Source organism: Topomyia yanbarensis, chromosome 2, assembly GCF_030247195.1.
Source record: "Topomyia yanbarensis strain Yona2022 chromosome 2, ASM3024719v1, whole genome shotgun sequence".
NCBI classification, from domain to species: domain Eukaryota; kingdom Metazoa; phylum Arthropoda; class Insecta; order Diptera; family Culicidae; genus Topomyia; species Topomyia yanbarensis.
In genome coordinates this window covers 432,230,524-432,255,148 of record NC_080671.1, presented here as the reverse complement: position 1 = coordinate 432,255,148, position 24,625 = coordinate 432,230,524, and the positions used below count along the sequence as shown (strand labels likewise).

Below are 24,625 nucleotides of genomic sequence, written 5' to 3'. Positions count from 1 at the left end.
TACTGCAGCAAATGCTTGCTCGGAGGCGTCAGAGAATCCATGGAGCTGCAATTGACCACGCACGGGGGCGATATATCGTGGGATCCGTATGTTCTCGAGAAGTTGTAAATTGTGCTTCACTTCCTTCCAATCGTTTTCTACTGCTGATGGCAAGAAGTCATCCCACGCGACGTTGTACAGCCAAAGCAGTCGTTATAGGATCTTGATCTTAACCAGCACAGGTGCTAGCCAACCAAACGGGTCAAAAAACCGCGATGAATCGGAGATCATCTGACGTTTCGTATTAACGCTATCTGGAGAGAGGTTAACCTTGAATCAATATTCGTCCTGCATTGGAAGCCACTGAATTCCTAAAGCCTTAATTGCCTCTCCTTGATCGAAGAGTTTTACTGGTACCGCTGATAGCTCGTCTGCAGAGTCCTCAGTTATAAGATATTTGTAGTTTGAGGCCCATTTCCGTAATTTGAATCCCGCTGCCGATAGGATTTCAGTCACTTGTTGTTTTAAGCAAATTACTTCGTTTTCGTCGTCCGCGCCTGATAAGAAGTCGTCCACATAGAAATCATGTTTGATGCACTCTACTGCGTGGGGGTAGACATCCGCGTCCGCCTTGGCTGCTTCTTTCATTGACTCGATTGCTAAGTATGGTGCAGTTTTGGTCCCGTATGTCACTGTGCAGAGACGATAGTGCTTAATCGGTTTATCTGGCTCCATCCGAAAAACGATGCGTTGGTAATCCCGATCTGCCGGGTGCATAAGTACCTGGCGATACATCTTGGCAACGTCTGCACAGAATGCCACCTTGTATGAACAGAAACGTAAGGATACTGACAATAGGTCTGCGTTATTGTTGGGTCCTGCCAGTAATCGGTCGTTGAGTGAAATTCCCGATGATGACGCACAAGACGCGTCAAACACAACGCGTAATTTCGTCGTGGTACTATCTTGTTTGATCACCGCATGGTGCGGTAAATAGTAACATTCGCTGCTATCCTTATTCACTTGATCGTCTGGAACCTCTTCCATGTGACCGAGCTCCAAGTACTCATGAAGGAAAGCAGTGTACTCTTGCTGGTACTCTGGTTGGAGCCGGAATCGCCTTTCTATTGATAATAATCGTTTTGTTGCGGTGGAAAGTGAGTCGCCAAGCGCTGGCTTCGAATTGTCAAATGGCAATCTGACGATGAAGCGCCCGCTGTTGTCACGTGAAAGTATCGACCTGAAGTGTTCAGTGACTTGCTGTTCAGAAGGAGTTAGAGATGGTTTTTTAAAGATCTCCTCCTGCTCCCAGAATTGTCGTAAAGTGTGGTTCACATCAATATCTGTGTGTAGATTGATGATAGCATGATTGCAGTGAACAACAAATTCGTCGTCGTATCTCCCTGCAACTATCCATCCAAAGACAGTGCGTTGGGCCACCGTTAGGCCGCTTTCGTCTTTGACCTGGCCTCCTTCCAAGAGCGCAAGAAAGACGTCCGATCCAAGAATAATGTCTATCGGACCCGGTCGGTTGAATTCCGGAGCTGCCAAGTCATTGAGGTTATCTTCATTCTCTTCGCTTCATGTTAGTTGCATTAAAACGCTGCGACGGAATGGTTGAGGTCAACTTCCCTAGAATAAAGGCTTCTGTAGTGATAACCACGATGTCGTCGAACCGGGAAGCTATGTTTAGCATGACAACGCCGCGTGTTGTTCCAGCCTCTTGCTGCCCAAGACCACTCACAATCAGTTTGCCGTTTCTTCTTGGCAGCTCCAACTTCTGAACACAATCTTCCTTTATCAGCGATGCTTGCGATCCAGAATCGATGAGCACTCTAGCTCGAATGTAGCTCCCGTCGCTGCTGCGCACCTTCACAATTGCTGTCGGAAGCAGGGATATTCCCAGCGGCTTCTTTTCCGGTAGTTCCGTAACCAGCGAAGCGATCACTTCTTCTTCCTTTTCTGAAGCCACTGCCGGCGAAGCAATGTTTCCAGTTTCTTCTGTTGCTAGCTCAGTTTTCTTCGCTATAGGGCACAGCAACGTATGGTGGCGTTGTTTACACTCAGGGGTGTGACAAACCGATTTCGAAGAGCACGATTTTACAGAGTGCGCAGGCCGCAAACAATTATAACATAATCTGGCATTTTTCACCAGCTCACGTCTATCCTGTACACTCATCTTCTTAAACTCATCGCACTGAAACGTATTGTGCTCTTTTGAGCATTTCGCGCACTTTTGATTAGTTGCAATTGTATGCAACGTCTTCAATTTCTTCTCATTCACTTGTTTACCTCCATCTTTCTTCGCGTCAAGCCCTACCTTTGCCGAAAATGCTGAACATGTCTCAAGTACTTCACAACGTTTCTTCAGTCTAGATGGACTGTACACCAAAATCTATTAGAACTTGAGCTGGACAATTCCGAGCCGAAAAATGAGGAAAATGAATACGTGACACGCGGCATTAAATCAAACGAATTTGTATTGTTTTTTGTCAACTGTACTTCGCGACGTCTGCTAATGCACTGCTTTTTAGTTACAAAAAGTGGGAATACCCACTGTTAATAGTATAGCGCTGTTGTGATAGGGCGCCTCACCGGAACACAAAGAATTACTGCACTCTTCCGGGTGACCTATCAACCACAGAAATATAACTTATTTCAACAAACGAAAACGATGCAGTAATAAACGGTACTTACAAACAATATAAACAGTATGTATGTATCAAGTATAATCGCACCAACTGGTCTCCTAAAACTGATTGATTGAGTCCGTCACACGCCATTTGTCAACCGAAACTCACGGTGTTCCTAAAACCGTTATTACCAAAAAATGACCATAAATTTGTCATACGGCATTCGAAAGATACAGTATCCAAACATCTTCTCAGTGAATTTCAAAATGATCCATCGAGAGATTCGAGAGAAATTGCGATTTGAAGTTTTATGACACGTTTCATAAGGCTACCAGCAAACACCCACGGGTTTGGTCCTATCTCTATAAACAAAAAAAAAAATTGTCTACTTATTTAGTACATAACATTCGAAAGATATAGTAAATAAGTATATCCCCTGCAAGTTTGAAAATATTTCATTGACGGAATCGAAATTTATAACGGTCATAGATGGGTTTTCTACCAGACTTCAAGTGTGAATCCATGTTTGTTCATTGACTATTTAGATCGTTTATACATTTCGCGGTTTTTAAAGGAAAACCTTACCATTTAATTACATAAATATAATGTACAAAAGGTATTATTTATATAGTGCACTGAAAAAGTGTGAAAATAGGGTTGTCTACCAAACGTTAAATATAATGTGTAAATTGAAAAAAATGGATAAAAGTTGGAATGTTTACTTCAAAAGGCCACATCTCAATGGTTTGTTGACCGATTCCAATTATTTTTTCATTATTGAACAAGTAGACGTTTCATCGTTAATTTTCATTAAGAAGAATATAAAATAGAGTTTTCTACTTCAAACAATAGACAACATAATTATCCTCAACTATATGTATTATCACTATTTAGTGAATATTTTTATATTCAAAACGACGACCTATCAATTTCTATACATTAGTTGAATGCAACGAACACAAACTACAAATCATGGAAAAATAAAACCATAAACCAGATCAATTTATGCTATTGTACGGTTTTTGTTGGAAATTTTGTACAATCGTGATTCGCTGGTTGGGTTGACAGATGTTAAAACTGGTCAAAGAGGATGTTATTAGTACAAGTTCATCTGCTCATATCTCTAACTATTGTCAGTTTTATTGTCGAATTGAACTTATCATGAGAATTTGAGATTCAGATGTTTATAAGGCAATTGCAATCAAAAATAAATATTCACTAAAGAGCGATAATACATATAGCTGAGATCAATTATATTGTCTATTTATTGATGTAGATGACTATTTTATATTCTTCTTAATGAAAATTAACGATAAAACGTCTACCTGTTCAATAATGAAAAAATAATTGGAATCGGTCGACAAACCATTGAGATGTGGCCTTTTGAAGTAAACATTCCAACTTTTATCCATTTTTTTAATTTGCGCATTATATTTAACGTTTGCCAGACAACCCTATTTTCATATTTTTGCAGTGCACCATATAAATAACACCTTTTGTCCATTATATTTATGTAATTAAATGGTAAGGTTTTCCTTTAAAAACCGCGACACGTATAAACGTTCTAAATAATCGATGAACAAACATGGATTCACGCCTGAAGTCTGGTAGAAAACCCATCTATGACCGCATACCACATCCAAACCGTTATAAATTTCGACTCCGTCAATGAAATATTTTCAAACTTGCAGGGGATATACTTGATTAGTATATCTTTCGAATGACATGTACTATATATGTAGACAAATATTTTTTTGCTTATAGAGATAGGACCAAACCCGTGGGTGTTTGCTGGTAGCCTTATGAAACGTGTCATAAAACTTCAAATTTCAATTTCTCTCGAATCTCTCGATGGATCATTTTGAAATTCACTGAGAAGATGCTTGGATACTGTATCTTTCGAATGCCGTATGACAAATTTATGGTCATTTTTTTGTTAATAACGGTTTTAGGAACACCATGAAACTCATTATTGCCAACTTTTATACTTGTCTAAACGTGTCGCGGAGCGTACGGCAGGTTCGCTAGTGCAATGTTGGTCCAAGCGTGCCGTGGCGACCAGCGACTGTTTCGCTCGCGCGCTGTTTTTCGCATGCCGGGTAACACAAAAAATCAAATATTTTTAAAACCTCATGTTTGCTCAAATTTTTTTTTCTTGGAATTGAAAGCTGATAATATATGCAACATTTTACAACTTAAACGGTATGAATATCGCGTGAAGAAACCATTTAAAACAGCATTTTTTTGAAAAATTGTTTAAAAAACAGTAGAAATAGTTAACATTTGTTACAATTTTTTTCGACATTTTCTAAATTAAACATTTGTTAAACTACCAGTGAAGTTTGGTGCAATTCGAAATTAAGCTTTGGCGGTAAAAAATATTATAATAAAAAGGTGTATAAACATTCAATTAACTAAAACTATTAGAAATATTTCGAATAACGACAAAATATTTCAAGAAGATGTTTAGGGGTACCTAAACAATAAAATTAAAACATATTTTGCAAAATTCACCATTTTGTGAAAAATGGGTGGGGGGGGGGGGTCACTTCAGAAATTTTTACTCACGATGGACCAATTTAATGCAAAGCATCTTCTTTGGTAATCTTGAATGAAACATTAAGCTGCTTCAGGGTATTGTGCAGTTATTTCCGATCAAATGAGAAAATGTGATATGTAGAATCCATTTCTGTCGAAGTAGGATCAGCATCATTCCGAATTAAGTGTGAATAAAATTTCCTGTTACGGGCGAGTATCTGGATTGCTTGATCTTATCCCTTCAAAAATCCTGCCTGCATCCTTGAAAGCGACATTCAAAGTGTTTGGATGCGCATGATATTGGACAGCTACAGCGTTATGTCTTTCTTTTCATACATCCAAAAATTTACAGATATTACGGTTACGGTATAACAAATGAGACGAGATATGCATTCGATGAACCGATCAAATATTTCTGCAGACGTTCTAGAAACATTCCTTATTTTAAATAGCGTTTGCGTTAAGCATGATATCACTACAAACCATCCCAAGTTTCGAAACAAACCCTCATCGATTTTTTTTAGAAATTACCGCCATTTCAATTGCTAATTTGATTGCATTCATTCAAGATCTTTCAAGATCCAACTATTAAAATGAACTATTAAAAGAACTGTTAAACAATCTGATCAATCGGCTCTTCGGTTGCAGAGATATCGTGCGCATCACTAACGCTGGAAATGCTTCGGTACAACGGCAAGCAAATTAATCCATTTTGAATGAAATCATGAAAATATCAACATTTTTAGTAGTATTTCGAGTAAGGCTTGGACGGTATACCTAAAAAATCATGAAAACATATCAGTGAGCCTAAAGATATATAGTCCAAAGATCAAAGTTTGAAAAGCACAATCTGCGTTCACTGCTCACTTCAAATGTTTGCCGATAAAGATATTTCCTACAGAATTTCTTTCGCAGAACCTAAGCCTTTGAAATAAATTAAAAATCTTCTGTCCCGGGATTCCCGAATCCCAACACGGGAAATCTAAAAATCCCGGGATTCCCCGGAAATAAATTCCCGGGATGGAAGTTCTAGGTACAGTATACCTGAACTTTGTATTCTGAAGTTATTTTCTTCTGCTCGGGTATTGCTTCCATCATGGAACATGAAACATATTGTAATCGCAATTGAGAATGTAATCAGGAATCAGGACTCAGAATATATTGGCTCAAATGGTACGTACCCCGTACGTATTCGGTGATTTGTGCCTTGCCGTGCCTTCTGATCGTTTCCTGAGCGGAAGGAAAGCAGAAGGTGGAGAGAAGAATTAGAATTGAAAGGTTGGGAAAGTAACTGCACAAAAACAAATAGCACATAAGTTAAGCCTACAAGTAATTCAAATCGCGTTCGAGTAAGCCTAAAGCTTTTCTCCACATTGGATATGAATCTTTAGTATGTTTCTGAGTTTCAGTCGCCCAAACACGGTCGTCTAAGGACGGCCGAAAATTCCTGTAGGGTCGCCCTCAAGAACCCTCTTCACCGGGTCGACGTCTGACATTCTTACGACGTGTCCGGTCCATCGCAAACGTCCTATTTTTGCGGTATGCGCGATGGATGGTTCTTCCAGCAGCTGATGCAACTCATGGTTCATTCGCCTGCGCCACGTTCCGTCTTCCATCTGCACGCCACCATAGATACGCAACACCTTTCGTTCGAAAACTACTGTGGACACGTTGGTCCTCCACGAGCATAGTCCAGGTCTCGTGGCCGTAGAGGACCACCGGTCTAATCAGCGTCTTGTAGATAACCAACTTCGTGCGGCGGCGAATTTTGTTCGACGGAGGCGTCCTCCGGAGTCCAAAGTAGGCACGATTTCCCGCCAAGTTCCGTCTATGAATATCTCTGCTATCATTGTCGGCGGTTACCAGTGAGCCCAAATACACGAATTCGTCGACCATCTCGATTTCGTCACCGTCAATCCGAGCTCGAAATGGGAGTATCACATTGTCGTCTCTAGAACATCTTCCTCTCATATATTTTGTCTTCGAAACGATGATGGCAAGTCCAATCCTGCTGGCTTCAGCCTTCAGTCTGGTGTACGTTCCGTACGCCGCCTCAAAGCTCCATGCCATTATGTCAATGTCGTCGGCGAAGCCAAGAAGCTGGACGGACTTCCTGAAGATCGTGACACTCGTGTCTATTACCCGCTCTCCTTATTACACCTTCTAACGCAACGTTGCACAGCAGCCACGATATACCATCACCTTGCCGTAACCCTCTTCGAGATTCAAAGGGACTCGAGAGTGTCCCTGATACTCGAACAACGCACATCACCCGATCCATCGTCCCTTTGACTAATCGTGTTAGCTTATCCGGAAAACCTCGTGCATTATTTGCCATAGGTAATCTCGAATAGTTAAGAGTTAATACTCAGCTGAGCGGGGCCTGTGGAACTTGTTACATTACGTCTCGTAACAAGATTTTTCGAATCTGCGGGCATTCTCGTTTTTGAACCACTCAACCAATCAACTTCAGGTTTTGTCCGTCTAAAAGAAGACAACATTCTTGGACGCAGTAACCTACAAAATCGCAATATTTTGATCATTAACGATTTTTCATAGCCGGCCAAAGTGGAAAAATCATGCGAAAAAACGATACTTTATTTTTAAGTGGCCGCCATTTTGTTTCTATGTCAAATTTTTTCATGTTTTTTGGGTTGGGGCGCCTCTACGGAATGTAATCTTCAAGATCGTTTTGAATTGCTGCTTGTAGACGTAGACCTGTATCGTGACAGCAGTTAGGTCAGTTTTCAAAACACCTTTTGCTGGAGCCGCCATTTTTGAAACCTTACGCTAGAAAATTTTAATTTTATGGATGACACCAATAAACATTTTGCAGAATAGCGCACATGTCTAAGTCATTTTACTTCTTAAAAAAATTATCAAACATTAGGTACTTTTTGCACAATTATATAAGAGGATCCCCTTAAAAGTGATATTACTGCTCATTAACACTACGCTGTATTAACTTTGAAAAATCAAAAACATACCTCCCATTGGAATGTCAAATAGTGTCCGCCTACTGTCTCAAGCAATAACTACTGCTTCGAAACATATGAAAAACCAACCGGATAAACATCGCAGCATACAAATCTCTATCCAAAAATGCCGTACGATCAGTTCTTGTTAGCCTTTCTAGTTAGCGAGTGCACGCCTGTTCTAGTCACCACTATCCAACCTCTTGTCTTGTTTACGGACTAGATCTACCTAGCTTTGGCAGGTTCAAAGGCAGCACCAGCAGCGAGAAAAGAGAGAACCAGCATGAAAAATATTAATTGACAGTCTTTCTCAAAAGTTATTTTTGTTTACTTTGAGCGAAAAAAAAACGTGTGTGCGTTTTCCGTGTATATAAATCAATCAGTAGCCCGAAGCGCATTTGTTTGGTCTCTTTCCGATCTTCCGCCCATATTCCATACCTACCTACCTATGATCAGCATCGGCTTATGCAACGAAACGAACACACCGCACAAGGAAACAACAAACCAAACAACAGAACAGAACCGTGGGACAGATTACGGTTCGTCTGTCTGTCTGGTTTTGTTGGCTCGACATCTAAAGCTACTAGTAAAATTTTACTGCCTGTTGAACAAATTTTCCATAAAACAAGAAAGAGTTTTCCCGTTTTGAAGATGTCTGTCAACTGTCACAGATCCGATCGCGGTAGGCTGCCCGGGAATCGCTCAAGTCGAGTTGTAGATTTCGTTTGTACTTTCCAGCACCAAGAGAGATGACAGTTTCTATGCTGCGACTGTTTATGTTCAATTTTGCTGCTTAAAGACTGTAAGTGTAAATGTTTTCTGTTTACGAATATAAATTTGTATTTTTTGACATTTTACAGGTTATTCGTAGATTTATTATACACACAAAAGGTGATTTAGAACATCATACATCGAAAACCCCTTAAAACAGTTTGGTTACATTATATTGCTGAAAGTCAGAAATGTCAATCCCAAAAAAAACATATTATTTAGACCTAACCATAACTCCCGTACCGAAGCATATCTGCTTGTCGGTGATGCCGGCTCTTCCCTAGTGCATTTCGTATATATCATCATTATACGGTGGTACCGTTTGCTCTAGTTTTCAAATGTTTTGAAATGTTCCTGTCAAAACACAACCCGCGCTATAATATTTTTAGACTTTTTTACGCCCCTACGCTGCAGGTTATGATAGATGCACGAATGTCACCAGCAGGAACCTATCTCTATCGGTTCATAAATGTTTGTGTGTGACATTTTTGTTGAGGTTTTATGACAAATTCTCAAATGCGTAGCTATAACATAACTTGTTTCGCTGGCACCTTAATCACGCTGTGACCTTAACACACAAGCGAAGGGGTTCCGTTCGATCTCCCTCGAATATGATAGCACTATTGTTCTGGCGGGCGCCCGGATCAGCGATCATCTCACCATAACGGAACATAATTGAACGTATTTATAAATGGACGGACTGCTTCCAGGTTGGGAACAAGAAGATATTAGCAAACCCAAGCTCATACACAGACACATACAGATAGAGAACGTGCAACTTTTTGCTGCTTTCGCAGAACCACCGATCGCTGCGCTGCGCACTCTCCGTAGGTATGCCGGATGAAGTGTGCGTTGGGCCATTGGCGTTGTCGTCGTCGTCAGTGGATCGATTGCTACGAAACTGCATACGTGTGGTTGATGGTGGCCGGTAAGGTGAATTCCGCGGGGGACCTCCGGGTGTAATTTATTCCCAATTATTTCGATTCCGATCTTCGGCGCTTTGGAGTTGCACATGTACTTACTAGCTTTCTTAATGCATGCCTGTGCGGCCGAGAGCTCTCCTTCCATATATCTCTCTCGCTCTATCTGGCTGCTCGACCTCAGCTGGGATCCGATCATCGATCGAGTTCGAAGGCAAGGCGATAGTTCGAACTGAAACCCGTGGAAATGGTGGCTCGAGTTGGATGAAACTGGTTTCACTGGGCTGGGATTTTCTGAGGTGGTTCCGTTTTTGGTGGGTTAAGCTTTTTATTTACTTTTTTTTTCCTTTTGAAGATCACTACGTAGTTGATAAATTAGTTTTATAGGTCATAGAATGATACATTAGGAAGTGAAGTAGGGAAGGTTTATGGGAATGTTGCCCAAACTTTATTTGAAAAATCGTTTATTTTTCTCCCTTCTGTTATACCATTCTCATTTCGTTAATTTCGCTGAATATCTTTTGAGAATTCGAACGGTTACTTTGTCATTACATGTTAAAGAAAATCAAATTGCTCGCATTTTCGTCGGCTGTGTTCTTCTAGCAGGTTGATACACAGTCCTTCGGACTCTGGATAAAATCAACTTAGAGTACGTGTGGCATCCGGTGGGTGGAAGTATTTCAGCAGAGAATCGATCCGTAGGGATCCTACTCCCAAGTCGCAAGAAGCGACTTAAAATAGGAGTCATCAAGTCAAGGTGTTTTATTCGTGCCGAGGACTGAATAGCTAGCAGGACTAAAATATTCTAGCAGTGCACGGAGTGTCTTGGGTCTTACCCTTGCTGTGTTAATCGAATCTCTGACACAGTGGACGTTGATGGTCTCAGGGCCGGCGGAATACTTTTTTTCCCGAGTGGGTAGTAAGATTCGGAGTAATTTCTACTCGCATTGATGAAAATTTAGACATATCGTGTGTAAGTGAAAATGAAAACTCCCTGATAACAATGTTGCAAATGTTCTTCACCAAACTAGTTCATTCGATCATCCTCAATGCGATATTCGTTGTGTTATTCACCCATGCTTCGAATAACGCTACCCCGTTCGCCGCACGAAGGCACCGAATCACCGAAAATGAACACAAAGAAACAAAAAATTCGAATCTGATGTCTGCTGTTCGCTGCTTGTTCGCATCGTTGTTTGTTGAATTTAGCCATTCATGCGATGTTCATCTTCGCGCATCATGCCGATCGGCACGCGAATGGCCTAGATGATAATCGCCATTAGCCATTCTTCGCTTAGGATTCTTCGTTCTTCATTTCTCCTGCATTGCGTCATAGAAAAACAAATTCCTTGTTCATTGCTGGAAGGGTCAGTTTCTTGACCGAAATTGTACAGAAATGCTTGCTTGATATGTTCGAAATTGGATGACTTTTGTTATAAAGAAGCATTAGTAGTACATAATAATTGCTTATTGATGTTTTGCCTTTCTCATATAGAAAGGTTATGCAATCACTCTGAAAAACGTCAACCTAATCCCGGCCAAATTTTTTTTTCGACTCGTTTAGGGTTTCTGGATTTTAACAGAGGCGTAGTTGATGGTTTACGGAGAGAGGTTACACCCCCCCCCCCCCTCTACTGTTCGCGCCCCTCCTTTAAAAATCTCCTTAAATCACCCCTCAGACCACCACCCCATCCAGCCCTCATACCCCTCCCTTTCAACCCCGTCATCTTTAAACCACCACTGTATCACAAAGCATAATAATTTAAGCTGGGGAGTCGTTCGTTCATGGGACTTTCGCCCTCTTCACATACCCAGCCCCGCATGACAAAATGAGTTAGCAAGCAGATAACATTGATCTAATGCTGATTAGGCTAATGGAGTATGATATTTTTTTGTTTCAAGTGTTTCACCGTCGACACGTAGCTCATCAAGTTCGTGGCTGGCATGCCATTGTGTATAAGTGCAAAGTGTACTAAGAATGTAATGGACATTTCCACGATTATGTTGAACATAAAAAGCCTCCGTGCCATAGTTTAGAGAAATGAGAAAGGCACAATTGCACCACTAGGTGGATTAAAACAGGTTTTTTGGTTAATGATCAGAGTCGAAGCGGGAAGCTTCGTAAGCAAAGCAAAACAAATCAATTATTTTTGTAAATTTGCGGATGTCTCGCGGGTTAAAATTAATCAACACCATGTTTCCTATTATGAATCCACTAGACTATTGGAACTTCAATGAATCATAATGGTCGAGGTAATTAAAAACAATTTCTGTGTCCATAGAAGGGTAATCGAGCTCATTTACAAGTTTTTGTCAATTCAATGCATTCTGATTTAAACCAAGCTTAGCCGAATCATCGTCAGATTAAATTAGTAACCCGAACCAGTAGGGTTCGTTGCGGTGCGGATGTGGGCGGTAAATGGATAGTCCGCACCGCAACCGCAAAAAATAATAAAAACGCTCCGCTTACCGCAACCGCACAGCATTTACTGCACCGCACCGCGCGGTAATGCGGTAAAATTCATGTATTTTTTTAAAATTGTGTTGAAAAATTATTCGTTATTAGAATGTAACATTTATGAAAAAATTCAACTTTGCAAGTTTTATTAATAAAATGCCATACATTTTTAGACAAATACTTTCGAAACAAGGTAAAACATTGTCGATCCTCTAAATATTAGCATAGCACTGAAGTCCTGTGAAATGTAGCTGTATTTCATCATTATACATACAAAAACGTTCTGCCGCTGCAGTTAATAGGAAAGACTTTTAATTTACTTATCCTTCAGGTAATTGAAAAATGGAATAATGAAGTTGTATATTTTTTGAAGTAGAATACTTCTAACGTTTCAATATGGGGTGCCGTTTCAAAAATTTCAGTTGAGAAATTTTCCCAGATTTGAAATGCGAATATCTTCCGTTCTACTGGACGAAATCGCAATATTTTTGCACTCTGATCTGATCGGAAATTTGTGCACGTATTTCGTATTAAATTTCGGAATTACTGCGACTACTATAAATAAACCAAAACAAGGATTTTCAGAAAATCCTTCGAAAACAGCGAGGAAAATGCGCAATTTGCCAGCATATCCCACGCAGAGTCGTCAAAAAGGAGCATGTAAGCGTTTCATTACATACGGGAATGTTATATATACAGGTCACGCGAGCTTGTTTTGTATCAGTGGGTGTTCGCTTACCACACGAGCAACATGCTCGTCCAATGAGCGGTATCATGTTTGCGTTCCCTACCAAGCGTCATCGCAAGGTTCTTCGTGATAAAATCCAGGGAATCACCAAATCTGCCATTCGGCGTCTGGCTCGTCGTGGTGGTGTAAAATGCATCTCCGATTTAATCTACGAATGCTGAGGGTGTGCAGGAAAATGTCATCCGAGATGCCGTGACCTACACTGAACACGCCAAGCGCAAAACCGCAATGAATGTCGTCTATACTCTGAAGCGACAGGGACGCACTTTGTATGGATTTGGAAGTTGAAAAGGTAGAACTCACTTGTATCATTATAAAAAAGGCCCTTTTCAGGGCCACCAAAATCATTTCAAAGAATAAGTTTGCATTTTCTGTTTCATGGACTGTTTCTCCCTGGAGAGCAATTTGGGTTAAACCCTAAATTATGATTTATTTCAGTACGCAAATTGCAAATATGGTCAGAAAGAAACTGGAGTGAAGTGGAAAACATTTTTACTAGGCGCATTCAAAAAAAGTTTCAATTCTCAAACATTTTACCAAAGTGCCGTATTACATTACTCTCTTTACCCTGAGTGTTCGATAATCTCCGTATTGGAAACACAATTTCAATTTTGTTCTTTATCAAAAATATGTGGTCGACCAACGAAAGGGTGGAGCTACGAAGAACACATATTGAGGACAACACAAAAAAGGACGAGCTTACATTGTGCTGTAGTCAGGTATAAAAACTCAGCATGCTGTTGCTCACGCTCAGTTCGTTTCCAGCATCAGCATACAGCAGTTCGTTTGCAGCATCTCCCACAAAATTCAAACCGCCGTCCGTTTGCTGCTGTTAGAAGAGTTGGCCAAGCACGCCGTCTTCCATGGCACCAAAACTGTTACCATATATGTACACCAGCGCCAAGTAAATTTCGAACACTGCCCAAACAAAAGGCCCTTTTCAGGGCCATCAATTTATCGACAAAGAATGAAATTGAAATTTTGTTATTACAAGCAGCAGAAAGTGGCTTGTCAAGAGCGTTGGATGGTAAGTGAGCCACTTGTAAACAATACCGTCGCTTTCACGCACAAAATCAAAAGTTATTTGTAGACAGGTTAGTGTAATGATTCAATTTACAAAAATCGAACGTTTTCTAACGATTCGATATAGGTGCTCCGTTTCAAAAATTTCGGCCAGAATGTTGCCAGTTTTTCTAAAAGTGAAAATCTGCTATTGTACTGAATGAAAACCTTCGATTTTTGCGCTGATTGGAAATAGTTGTGACTAGTTGTGTAGAATGTTCAATTACTGAAAATAACAGATTTTGTGCAAGCAGTGGTTGGTCCATACAATTCGATTCCAAGCGAGCCAGACTAGTTTTCGTTGGAAGGTCCATCTCTGACAATAGAAATAAACTATTTTATTTTGAATTCAACTACAACTTCCTTGAAAACAGCACAGCTAAAAAACTTTTGGAAAAAACGCGCAAACCTAAATTTTCCATTATAATCAAAATTAGTGCCCCCACCGCACAGCATCATCAAGATTGATAGTTATTCAAGCCGGGAGGAAAGGGGGAGGGAGGTTGTAAGGCAATGGAAAATTTCATGTATAATAATAATACTTTATAATTGGCTGGTTCTGAAAAGAACTTGTTGGTTTGTGGTTTATTTTGGGTCACAATTTAGGCCCGCTCGATTTCTGATAGCTGTGAATTTTTCGCAGGGCGACAGTTTCTGTTCGGTAGCGATGAGGCTTCTTAACGCCAACCGTGACTGGGGCACTTTTACACGGCCTTCGTTGCCAACCAGCTCCCTGTCAAGGACGACGTCTCTGTACAGCCAGCATCACTGCCATGAAAGCAAAACATTGATTTTGAACCGAATGATTAGACGCTGTATTTAGTTTCAAAATGTCGATTTTCTGAATGATATGATATTAAATCATCCCACAAGATGCAAAACGTCGTGTGGAATGCTTGAATATCGAGCATAGTGCCGAACATAATTCTTTGTTTGGGGCTTTATAGCTATAACGCCCCATATATGTCGGTCGCTGTCAAACTCCATATGATAGTATAGGGTTGCCAGGGGGCTGTTGCCAACTGCTTGCGGGGAGCCTTTCCTCCGGTGGACTTACGAGCGGTCTGTTAGGTACAGGCCATGTAGCGAAAAATGCTGATCTGCTACTTCTCTGATGCTGGAAGTAGGACGACGGTTAAACGCTCGTTTGCGTGCCTTCATTCATAAAAGTTCAACAATATTTTCAAAGAATGTTGCAAATTGTCAACTTGATAATTCCAAAAATACTTTAAATAAACTATGAATGTGCAAAAGACGACAAAATCGCATAGAAATTGCTTATTCCAGAGCAGAATTTACCGGTCTAAAGTGTATTCTACTTCACTCCGGTTATGTCTCTGACATTACCCACCCATCTTTTTTCTTTCGATTTTCATATTTGCAATGAATTTGACACATGAAAATGAAATGAACGTTTTTCGCATTTACGTAGTAAAAATCACCGTTAATTCTTAAAGGAAATTCACCAAAAAATTAAAGGAAAACACCAGTACTTCTATATATTATCCCAGTACAGTGACACAAAACATGTTGGATTTTATAAATAAGAACGGCGCCATATTTGATGAAAAAATCGTTCTACACATAACATCTCATTAGGAATCCCATCTCAACCGGTATAGAGTTGTTGAAAACTTGGAAAACTGCAAAAGATGTATGATTTACAGCATACAGCAGAAATGTTATTACAAATAGGTAATTTATGGAACAAAATACCCCAAAACCCTAACTTCGTTTTTTTCAAGAAATGGGTGTATTCTTATTATAATACTAAGATTGCTCCCATAAAAATATATGAGCTGTAATTTTCTAAAGACTAATAATAGTATTTTTTCTAATAATATTTCATAATGCCAAGGGCAAAAATTTCAATTGAAGTTGGCGGGGGTTAAAAATTGTCCAACCTTTGCAAATTAATTTGGTAGAAAATATTCCCAGTTGGACGAACAATGGTCGTACGCGAAAAAAAAAAATTATGTGGAATACATTTTGAGAAGGAGTCTTATAAAACGGACTTCAGAAAAATTGCAAATTTACACAAAAATCAAGAGATAGAAACACGATGTTGAAGAACGAATGATAAGATAATCTACGTAATTTGGACCCCTCCTTATTTTGGACGCTTTTCATACATTTGTCTCCTTTACTGCCAATTCCTCCAAATTCGTTTGGTTTGGTCTCAGTATCATTAGTTAATCTTTAAGTTCTCCAAATTAATCAAAAATCACAGTTGAGAAAATGTCATAGAAAACGATTCATAATTCCACGATTGCCATGAGGAATCGGGAGAAATGATGCATGTTTAAATTGGATTTGATAGTACATTTCAATTGATTTTCAATAATTGGATTGTGAGTTTTATGTATTTGAAAAAGTCCGTTTGTATTTTTTTACCTCTGAAGTATAAAATAAATAGTGTTCAAAATATGTCGTAAAAATAATGGTGCCAAATTATATTGGACGTAGATTATAGATTTTATTAATCAGTAACAGTATGTTTTATAATATTAGAATAACCAAAATGTAAGAAATCAAATGACTATAGGTCGAATACAGTTTATATTTGGATTTCTTTTCAAATCAGTTTGATCAAGTTGTTTATTTTATGTGGGTGAATTTTAGATTTACGATTGATTGGAACTTGGTACTTCTAATTTATTTCGAAAATGTACGTAAATTTATTTGCTCCGACAATAGAGTAGGGGAACATAGGGCGACTTGACGTAAGATTCTACAATTGGCTGTAACGTATTCTATTTGGCAATCAAATTTAAAAAAATCTTTTTATACTTGTTTTGATCCCTTAAGGTTTTTTTTTAAAGTTTGAAATGGAAAATCCTTTCATCATAGAAAATATTCTGCAATCAATAAATTTTCGTTCAATGATGTATTTTTGGTGTAAATATATTGCGTTCAATTGTGTATTTATTCGAGTAAATTATTTTTATGGAACTCATCATGTTATTACTTATGAAGTAGTGAAATGATTTTACATAAATCGGAATATTGGAATAGTTACTACTAAAATTTGAGTTCAATGAAGAAATGTTGGGGAGACATGACTAAGATTTTATGGGAAGACTTAACCAAGTGGCAATACACGGAAACGCCAAAAAGGTGAACTTAGTTCATTAGATGCCAAACCATCGAATATATCACAGGGTGTCTTTGGAGGAATTGTTCGCATGAATATTCCCCACTATCTAATAAAAATTGAAGTCATAAATTATAAAGTAAGCTTACTCTATTGATAGGGTTGTAGAGTGCCACGCACCAAACCTTCTTACCTTTATTGTGCATAGTTTAGACAGTGAAAAAAGTGCCTGTCCGTGCATTTTGGTTTGCATCTTTCATTCTTATACGTAGTTGAAGTTGAAGTAAATGTCAAAATCTTCAATAACTTTGAAACGAATGAGTATTTTTACATACAGTCTTCGACAATATTATGTAGTTTTGATACCTACACATTTGTCTCGAACATTGTTTGCACGAAAAATCACAATTAAAAAAGTTATATTAAAGAAAACCAGACATTCAATTACAACTTGCCATAGAAAACGCCTTATAAATCGATAACCTTTAGTCCTACAAGCTCAAGTTCTTCAAAAAAAATTCTTCACTTCCAAATTTGTCGAAGACACCAACTTTATACCTCATAAATGTAAAAAGTTAATTGTTTTAGTTCGATCATAGTAAGCCATGCCTAATTTCAATTGTTATCAGATTGTGGGAATATTCATACGAACAATTCCTCCAAAGACACCATGTGATATATTCGATGGTTTGGCCTCTAGTGAATTAAGTTTACGTTTTTGGCGTTTCCGACCACTGTGTAATAGGCTGAAGAAAGATACAAAATTTTTGTACCTGCTGTTAATGAAAACCACGTCACAAAAAAACTCACCCTAAACATCAATCTATCTTTATAGTACTAGTTAACAAAGTTAGCAGTTAGTCTTATGGCTGAATTTGAGACGTGTGCGCATGCAATGTATGCTGTATAGTTAATCCCTAAAAGGAAATGTATTTAAAAAATCTAACTTCATGAAATGCAACCATTTTATATTTTGATTGGTATCTAAGGATTACGACAATATTGAAAAAAAATTATTACAGCTCTTTTTTTCTTATGCCTTTATTTGCATGATTTTTATTTTTCACAACACTCTTCGTCAAGTCTCCCGCAAAAATAATATTTGCGTTATCCATATTTTACTCACCAAAAAAAGTTCATTTTACTGCTTAAGATATGTTATTTTTAAACAGTCGTGCTGATTGAACGATTTCGTCGTGATACTAGCAAAACATCAGCAATAGATTAAATTATTATGGTATATCACCATGTGCAGATTAAAATCAAAACTTCATCCTCATTTTATTTGCCTCATGCCGAATTTTATCACCAGACATGGATTCAATTTCCTTTGAATGCTTGATAAACAAGGCTTCTATTAAAATTGTCCTATATATGAATAACATATATTGCCTTGATTCGGCTACCTGTTAATTTTACCCATAGTTTTGTACTAAGAACCAGTAGCGCATTGGCTTGTTCCGAACAGTACAACGCATCAGAATACAAATATATTTCATCGCCAGTCATCATTCTGCGAAGATGAAATTGTAGTCATCTTCGCCAACAGTTGTAAACGATCATCGCTATGGTGAGGAATGGGTTGCTGATTCGTTTATTCGTCATTCAATTCATAGCTTCCTCGTGCAGTTCATTCGGTCGCTCGACGAGTAGCAAGGTAAGAACGTATGGATAAAGCATTCGGATAAACACGGATTGGCCGTCGGCTTCATTCGTGGGTGAATATCAACAGCAACTTGAATATAAGAGCGAAGAACGATATGGGACGAATGCAGCTGATTCATATTCACCGTGCTTCGTTGCGAAGAAGATTCTAAAGCAACATTGCCTGATAATAGCTTGTATTCATTTGGAAACACTCTTTGTTAACGGGCTGTATGACCGACGACATAGCGAAAATTTTTATATTGATTACTAATACTATGTAGAACATTTGTACAGCTAAGTACCCATCACCCCATTCTTTTCAATTTCGTTGCATTCCCTGTGATAGAACCTTCTTTGGTGGATATTGAAGCCCGAATGATAATATTGACAAATGGGGAGGAATATTTCTCCGATTACAAAAAATAATGCCGATAAGACTCCTTTTCAATACAAACCGTATCCATCTAATACAACCGGCCCTTGGACGTGTATGTATAAGTACGTATAACAACACTCGGGCCTGTACGTATAACTATTTATATACGTACCCACCCGGGAAGTAAAGATTGATGGTGTAGTCTCCGGGAGGCGCCTTAACTGTGAAATATGGGATTGGCTCCTTCCAGAACCTTCGCCACAGTCAGTGAAAATTCAGGCATGCAAGCAATTGCGTTAAGCAACAATCGAGGAGTAACAACTTATTTTCCATTGGCCTCATTTCGAGCCTTTCGCCGGATCTGTTCTTTTGAACGGGGCTCGTCTAGCTGTTCGCCTTTTTGTTCATTAACTACCGACATTACAAACAAAAGGGTTATATAGTTACCCATTGTAGAAACACGGCATAGAGCGGAAAATGCGGAGAGAATCGTAAAAAAATTTCCTTCTATGGAGCGACTCTGCATGAACTGTCGACTTATCCCACATATAAGTTAGACGGGGAAACATTGAAGCATTCTTGTGAGATCCTCTCCGAGAAAAAAAAATGCTAAAGAGGGCTACGTCACCGACCACGGCTGATTTCTACGCTCACTAAAGAGCGAGATTCTGACAATCCCATTGAGGGAACATCTTGTAATGTGAAAGAGGAGAATCTTCTTCGTAAACGCCTGAAAGTGTCCCTTAATGGGTGCTGTCACAAAACCGAAGTAAGTGCGTCACTCCTATTATTTTCCTAAGTTTTACACAATGTACTTGTATTATAGAAAACTTGGTTAACTTTAGACGTAGATCATCCACAATTTGTGCTATTATTTCAATCGGAATAGTCTTTGTTCGGTACCAAGTATTGAAATTGTCGCTTGTCAAATCCGAATCAAAGACAAAGACTTAGTGATATTGCTTCCATACTCATCGCACCTCAGGTGGTTCTAGGTGACTTCAACTTCCACGGTATGCCATGGGCTTGTCTTCACGATGATAACCGATCTATCTTAATGTATGATATTCGCGACAATTTCAATATGACCATCTTGACTACGATGGAAATGACACGAACGTCAACTCCACCAGCTAGGCCTGGCGCGTTAGATTTATCATTGTACTCGTCTTCGCTATATGTAGTGTGCCCATTGATTCAAAAAGCTACACGTCCACTATATCCGAAACAATCGAATCAAAACAAGAAATTCCTCCGGTGGAAGCGTACAACGTTTTGACTGGCTTGATTCAGACGAAACGAAAAATCGTACCAGATTACCAGATACAAATATTAGTTTGAATTCTTTCACATTGCTTCATTCTGGGTAATGAGAAGGCGGACACTTAGGCATTAGAAGGAAAAAATTTCAATATATCTTGTCAGAGGACGCTTGAAAATTTATCAAATTTCTGGGGGCAATGAAAGTTTTGGAATCCGAAAGGTGTCAGCAAACCTTGGTTAAAGGGGATGGATGAAGGTCGTGAAATCCGTTTGGTGGTATATAAGGTCATATCCAATCATGGTACGTTGAATGCGCATCTTCGGAGTATTGGAGTCTCTGCGCTGGTGGTGACGGTTATCGCAACATTAAACATGTTGTCTGGTCGTGCGCCTAGTCTTTTAATGCCAGTTTTCCGTTCCTGTATGTCTCTCATACACATATTTTTAATTCCCCGATAGATATCCGAATTTTGTTACCGTTTCTCTTTTGGTTGACATGCTAACAGTTACCTGAAAATTTGATCTCAAGCATTCCCAGCGAATCCAAGGAGGCTAGTGATTTTCTGTTTGTTAAAAAACTGCAAGTTTAATATGAAATTGTTGTACATCGAGAATTTCAGACGCATGTATTTTGTGCGCGAGACACTACATGGTTAATTTCAGGTTGTGGTTTGTTCCAAACTTTCGAGTGGGTAGTACTACCCATACTACCCACGCATTTCACCGGCCCTGGATGGTCTAACACAGTGGGTTCAAATGATCGTCATGTCCCTAATATTCATTTCGGGGTTCACTATAGGCGATAATAAGCCAATGTGTTTGGTATCTTCTAATTGCTGTACAATAAACTCTGGTGCTTGTAAATTCGACCTCACAGCTCGCGATACTTGTGTGACGGCACAAGTAAATATAACTGTTGAGTACACATACAAGAAATATGACTATTGTTCCCTTTATTTGACGCATAATGAACCATCACTATACGATGATTTCAAAAGCCATCATATTGTGGCAGCATTGCGCTTTCCATCACTCATAATCGGCACTGAATTGATGAGATACTTACGCTGCACAAATCTGCATATAGAAAATCACCCAAAATGTGCACGATCTGGCAGATTTGAGGTGTTAGGTACATCCCTCTGCTCTGACGATATTACGCGTGAGTTTTGCGAACTGGCTCGTACCCATTGGCTACACTGGGCCAGGGCTGGGGACCCTGGGATTTTGGGGGCCCCGCACTTACGATGACTATGAAATCATTTCATAAACTAAATTCCAAAAAATAGCCGCACTCCATTGTTCATAACTTTTCAGCCTGTGGGAATCGCTCATTGTACCGTATCCCATGTGATTAAGAACCAATTCAAACGTCAATCCAACATTTCGATTCAAGTTACATTGTATTTTTTACAACAACAACAATGAAACCTTTGGTACACCACGTATACAAAATTTGGCCTTAGCCAACCAGCCAAAAACCTTGTTTGGCAAGCGATCTGCGTTTGTGGAAAAATATTCACATCATGTCACATCTGAGTCTGTAAACGGACAAATCCACATGAAAGACTTGACACTTTTCGGCCGGATTTGGCATGGTTCACTCTGCCTGGTCAGTCTTAGACTGGCACAAAACCAATAATGTTGTTTTGTAGTGCATTCGCCCTATAAAATTATTTTTTTAGCTGTCATGAAGACAAACGAGCATGAAATCCCAAAAAAAAATCTTATAAAAGCCTATTTGAAAGTATTTACGCTTATCAACCCTACACACCAAAATTTTGGGACGAAAACTCAGCAAATGAAAGTGCTGAAAACTCAGCAATTTAATTTCAACCATTTGACAGATACTTTTTGCTGAAAATTCAGCAATTGGGTTGTCAAAATGACAGCACAGTGACCGAATTTTCGGTAATCTGGGCTGGATTACTGAAAAGTCGGAGATTGTGCTGTCAATTTGACAATAAAATTGCAGAATTTTCAGCAATAAGTATCTATCAAATGGTTGAATTTAAATTGCTGAGTTTTCATCCCAAAATTTTGGTGTGACCTTTACCCCAAATTTCATAAAATGAGCCATGGCAAATTCTTGCATGGTGCTTCACACAAGCAGTTCTTCTTGCTAAATTCAAAACCTCAGTTTATGGACAAATGAAGTATGCTAAGGCATATTATGCATCGCGGCAACGTGCACTCGGCGTCTGTTATATTTCGACTGTTATACATTAGTGGCATTGAAATAAACTGTACCCATTATATTAAAGGGCGAACACGAAATTATTGCGACACATTCAACAGGGCATAACTTTTTTACCAGGGTTGTTAATGCGATACATTTTTCACGATAATTTATCGACGTTACTCGTTAACGATAATGTATCGTCATCGGAAACTCCGTTAACGATAATGTATCGTCGCCTTCATCATCATCGTCGATAATTGTATCGTCGCTTTCATCGTCATCGTCGGTTCATCGGTTATCGCGATACATTTTGCGTTACTTTCCCGTTTATTGGGGTTGAAGTTGATGCGGTTAACTTTCAATTGTTTAGAATTAAATAACTATTGAAGGACATGTTGTTGGCAGTTGAAAATCAATAGTTTTGGACATTTTCTATGTACAGCGGGGTCTGACGATGCGTCAAAATGAAATTATTTCAACTTTTCGGGAAAATATATTATGTTGAAAGGAAAGCTGTTGGCAATTGAAAATCAATAATTTTGGACATTTCAATACGCAGAAGGGTCTGATGATGAGTCGAAATTGAATTTTTTCAACTTTTCGAGTAAGTTGGTGCACAGAAGAGTCCCAGGTGCACAGTGTTTCCAAGCGGCAAAAAGGTGATCAAAATTGTTTTGACCATGAAGAAAACAAATTTTGAGCTATTGTGCGATTAGTAATTTTTAGCCGCAAAAACATATATTGAAAAAACTACTAAACCACTATTATTAGGCCATTCACAAATTACACTACACATTTAAGTCGTGTGGTGATTAACACTATGTAACAAGATGCTTCATGCTTCCTTCTTTTACCCTTAAATATGTAGTGTAATTTATGTACGGCCTCATAATAGAGTTTTATTCGTTTTTTGAATACAGTGAAGACCCGTTTTTATCAGCCCCTTGGCGAATTATAGGCTGATAAAACGATGACATTGACGAAATCGGCACATATTTTTGCTGGTTCAGAAGAGACGAAGTCGAAACGCAAACACCTGGACTAACATGTTTTTTTTCTTTCTTTTTAATAAACCGGAGCGGTTAAAATATTCTTCTTTAGTTCCTCGACAAAGCCTCATAATCCATTCTGATCATTTAGTAAAAATTTGCCTTAAGGAGGTCTTACAGTACAGTATTATTATGTTTGTATATTTTGCATCTCTAAGATAAGAAAAATATGCTAAAGAAGGAATTTACTCGAATTTGACTTGAACGTAAGCTAGAGCCCACCAAACGATTTTGATAGTGTTTGTTTTACAGATTCGTATTGGTATTCGTCTGCGGAAATTTGCGGCTTCCATACCAAAATATTGCTTTTTGGGCACTAAAACATTCGATAACTTCTAAGTTGTAAGAGATACAAATAAACTTACATTATTACAATTCTGTATTTTCTTATGCTGAACAAAATCTTGGAACATTTTGAAATTCTACAAAATTACCAGGAAAAGTATTTTGAAAAAAGCAATTTTCAGGGGTATATCAAAAAAATCTCCACAAATGTAAATTAAAATCGACAGATAGACACATAGTCTCTTCAGCGAAGTTAATACTTCAGATATTGTCAACAACTTTGCCAAAGAAAGTTTTTTTTTATTTTCATGAACATAGGCAAAAACTTTCTTCTCAGCTTTAGAGGAATTAATCACCCAACTCAGTGGCGTAGCCAGGGGGGGGGGGGGTTTGGGGGTTAAACCCCCCCCCCCCCCAAACCAAAATTAATTGGATTGAAAAAAAAATTGATGCTGACGAATTTAATTTAATATTACACAAAATATTTTTGGAAAAATATTCTCTGATCACTACATTGAGAACTGTGTTTAAAGCGTCATGAGAACTTTTGGAAAATTATGGGAAGGGGATCTTGTAACTTATCGCTTAGCCAAAAGCCCATAGTTGTCAAATTACTTCAATGTAAAATAAAATAACAGTCTGAAT

At 38.8% G+C, this 24,625-nt stretch overlaps 2 protein-coding genes across 2 annotated transcripts in view; one reads left to right on the top strand and one right to left on the bottom strand.

Annotated features, from left to right (window-relative positions):
• Window positions 1-24,625, top strand: part of LOC131685477 (interference hedgehog-like) — a 291,909-nt gene that overhangs the window by 134,030 nt on the left and 133,254 nt on the right. The window lies entirely within an intron of this gene.
• Window positions 316-9,964, bottom strand: LOC131680998 (uncharacterized). Its single transcript, XM_058961706.1, has 3 exons — window positions 9,658-9,964; window positions 1,608-2,004; window positions 316-1,558 (listed from the first exon to the last, which is right to left on the bottom strand). The coding sequence occupies exons 1-3, from the start codon at window positions 9,962-9,964 to the stop codon at window positions 316-318; spliced, it is 1,947 nt and encodes a 648-aa protein (XP_058817689.1).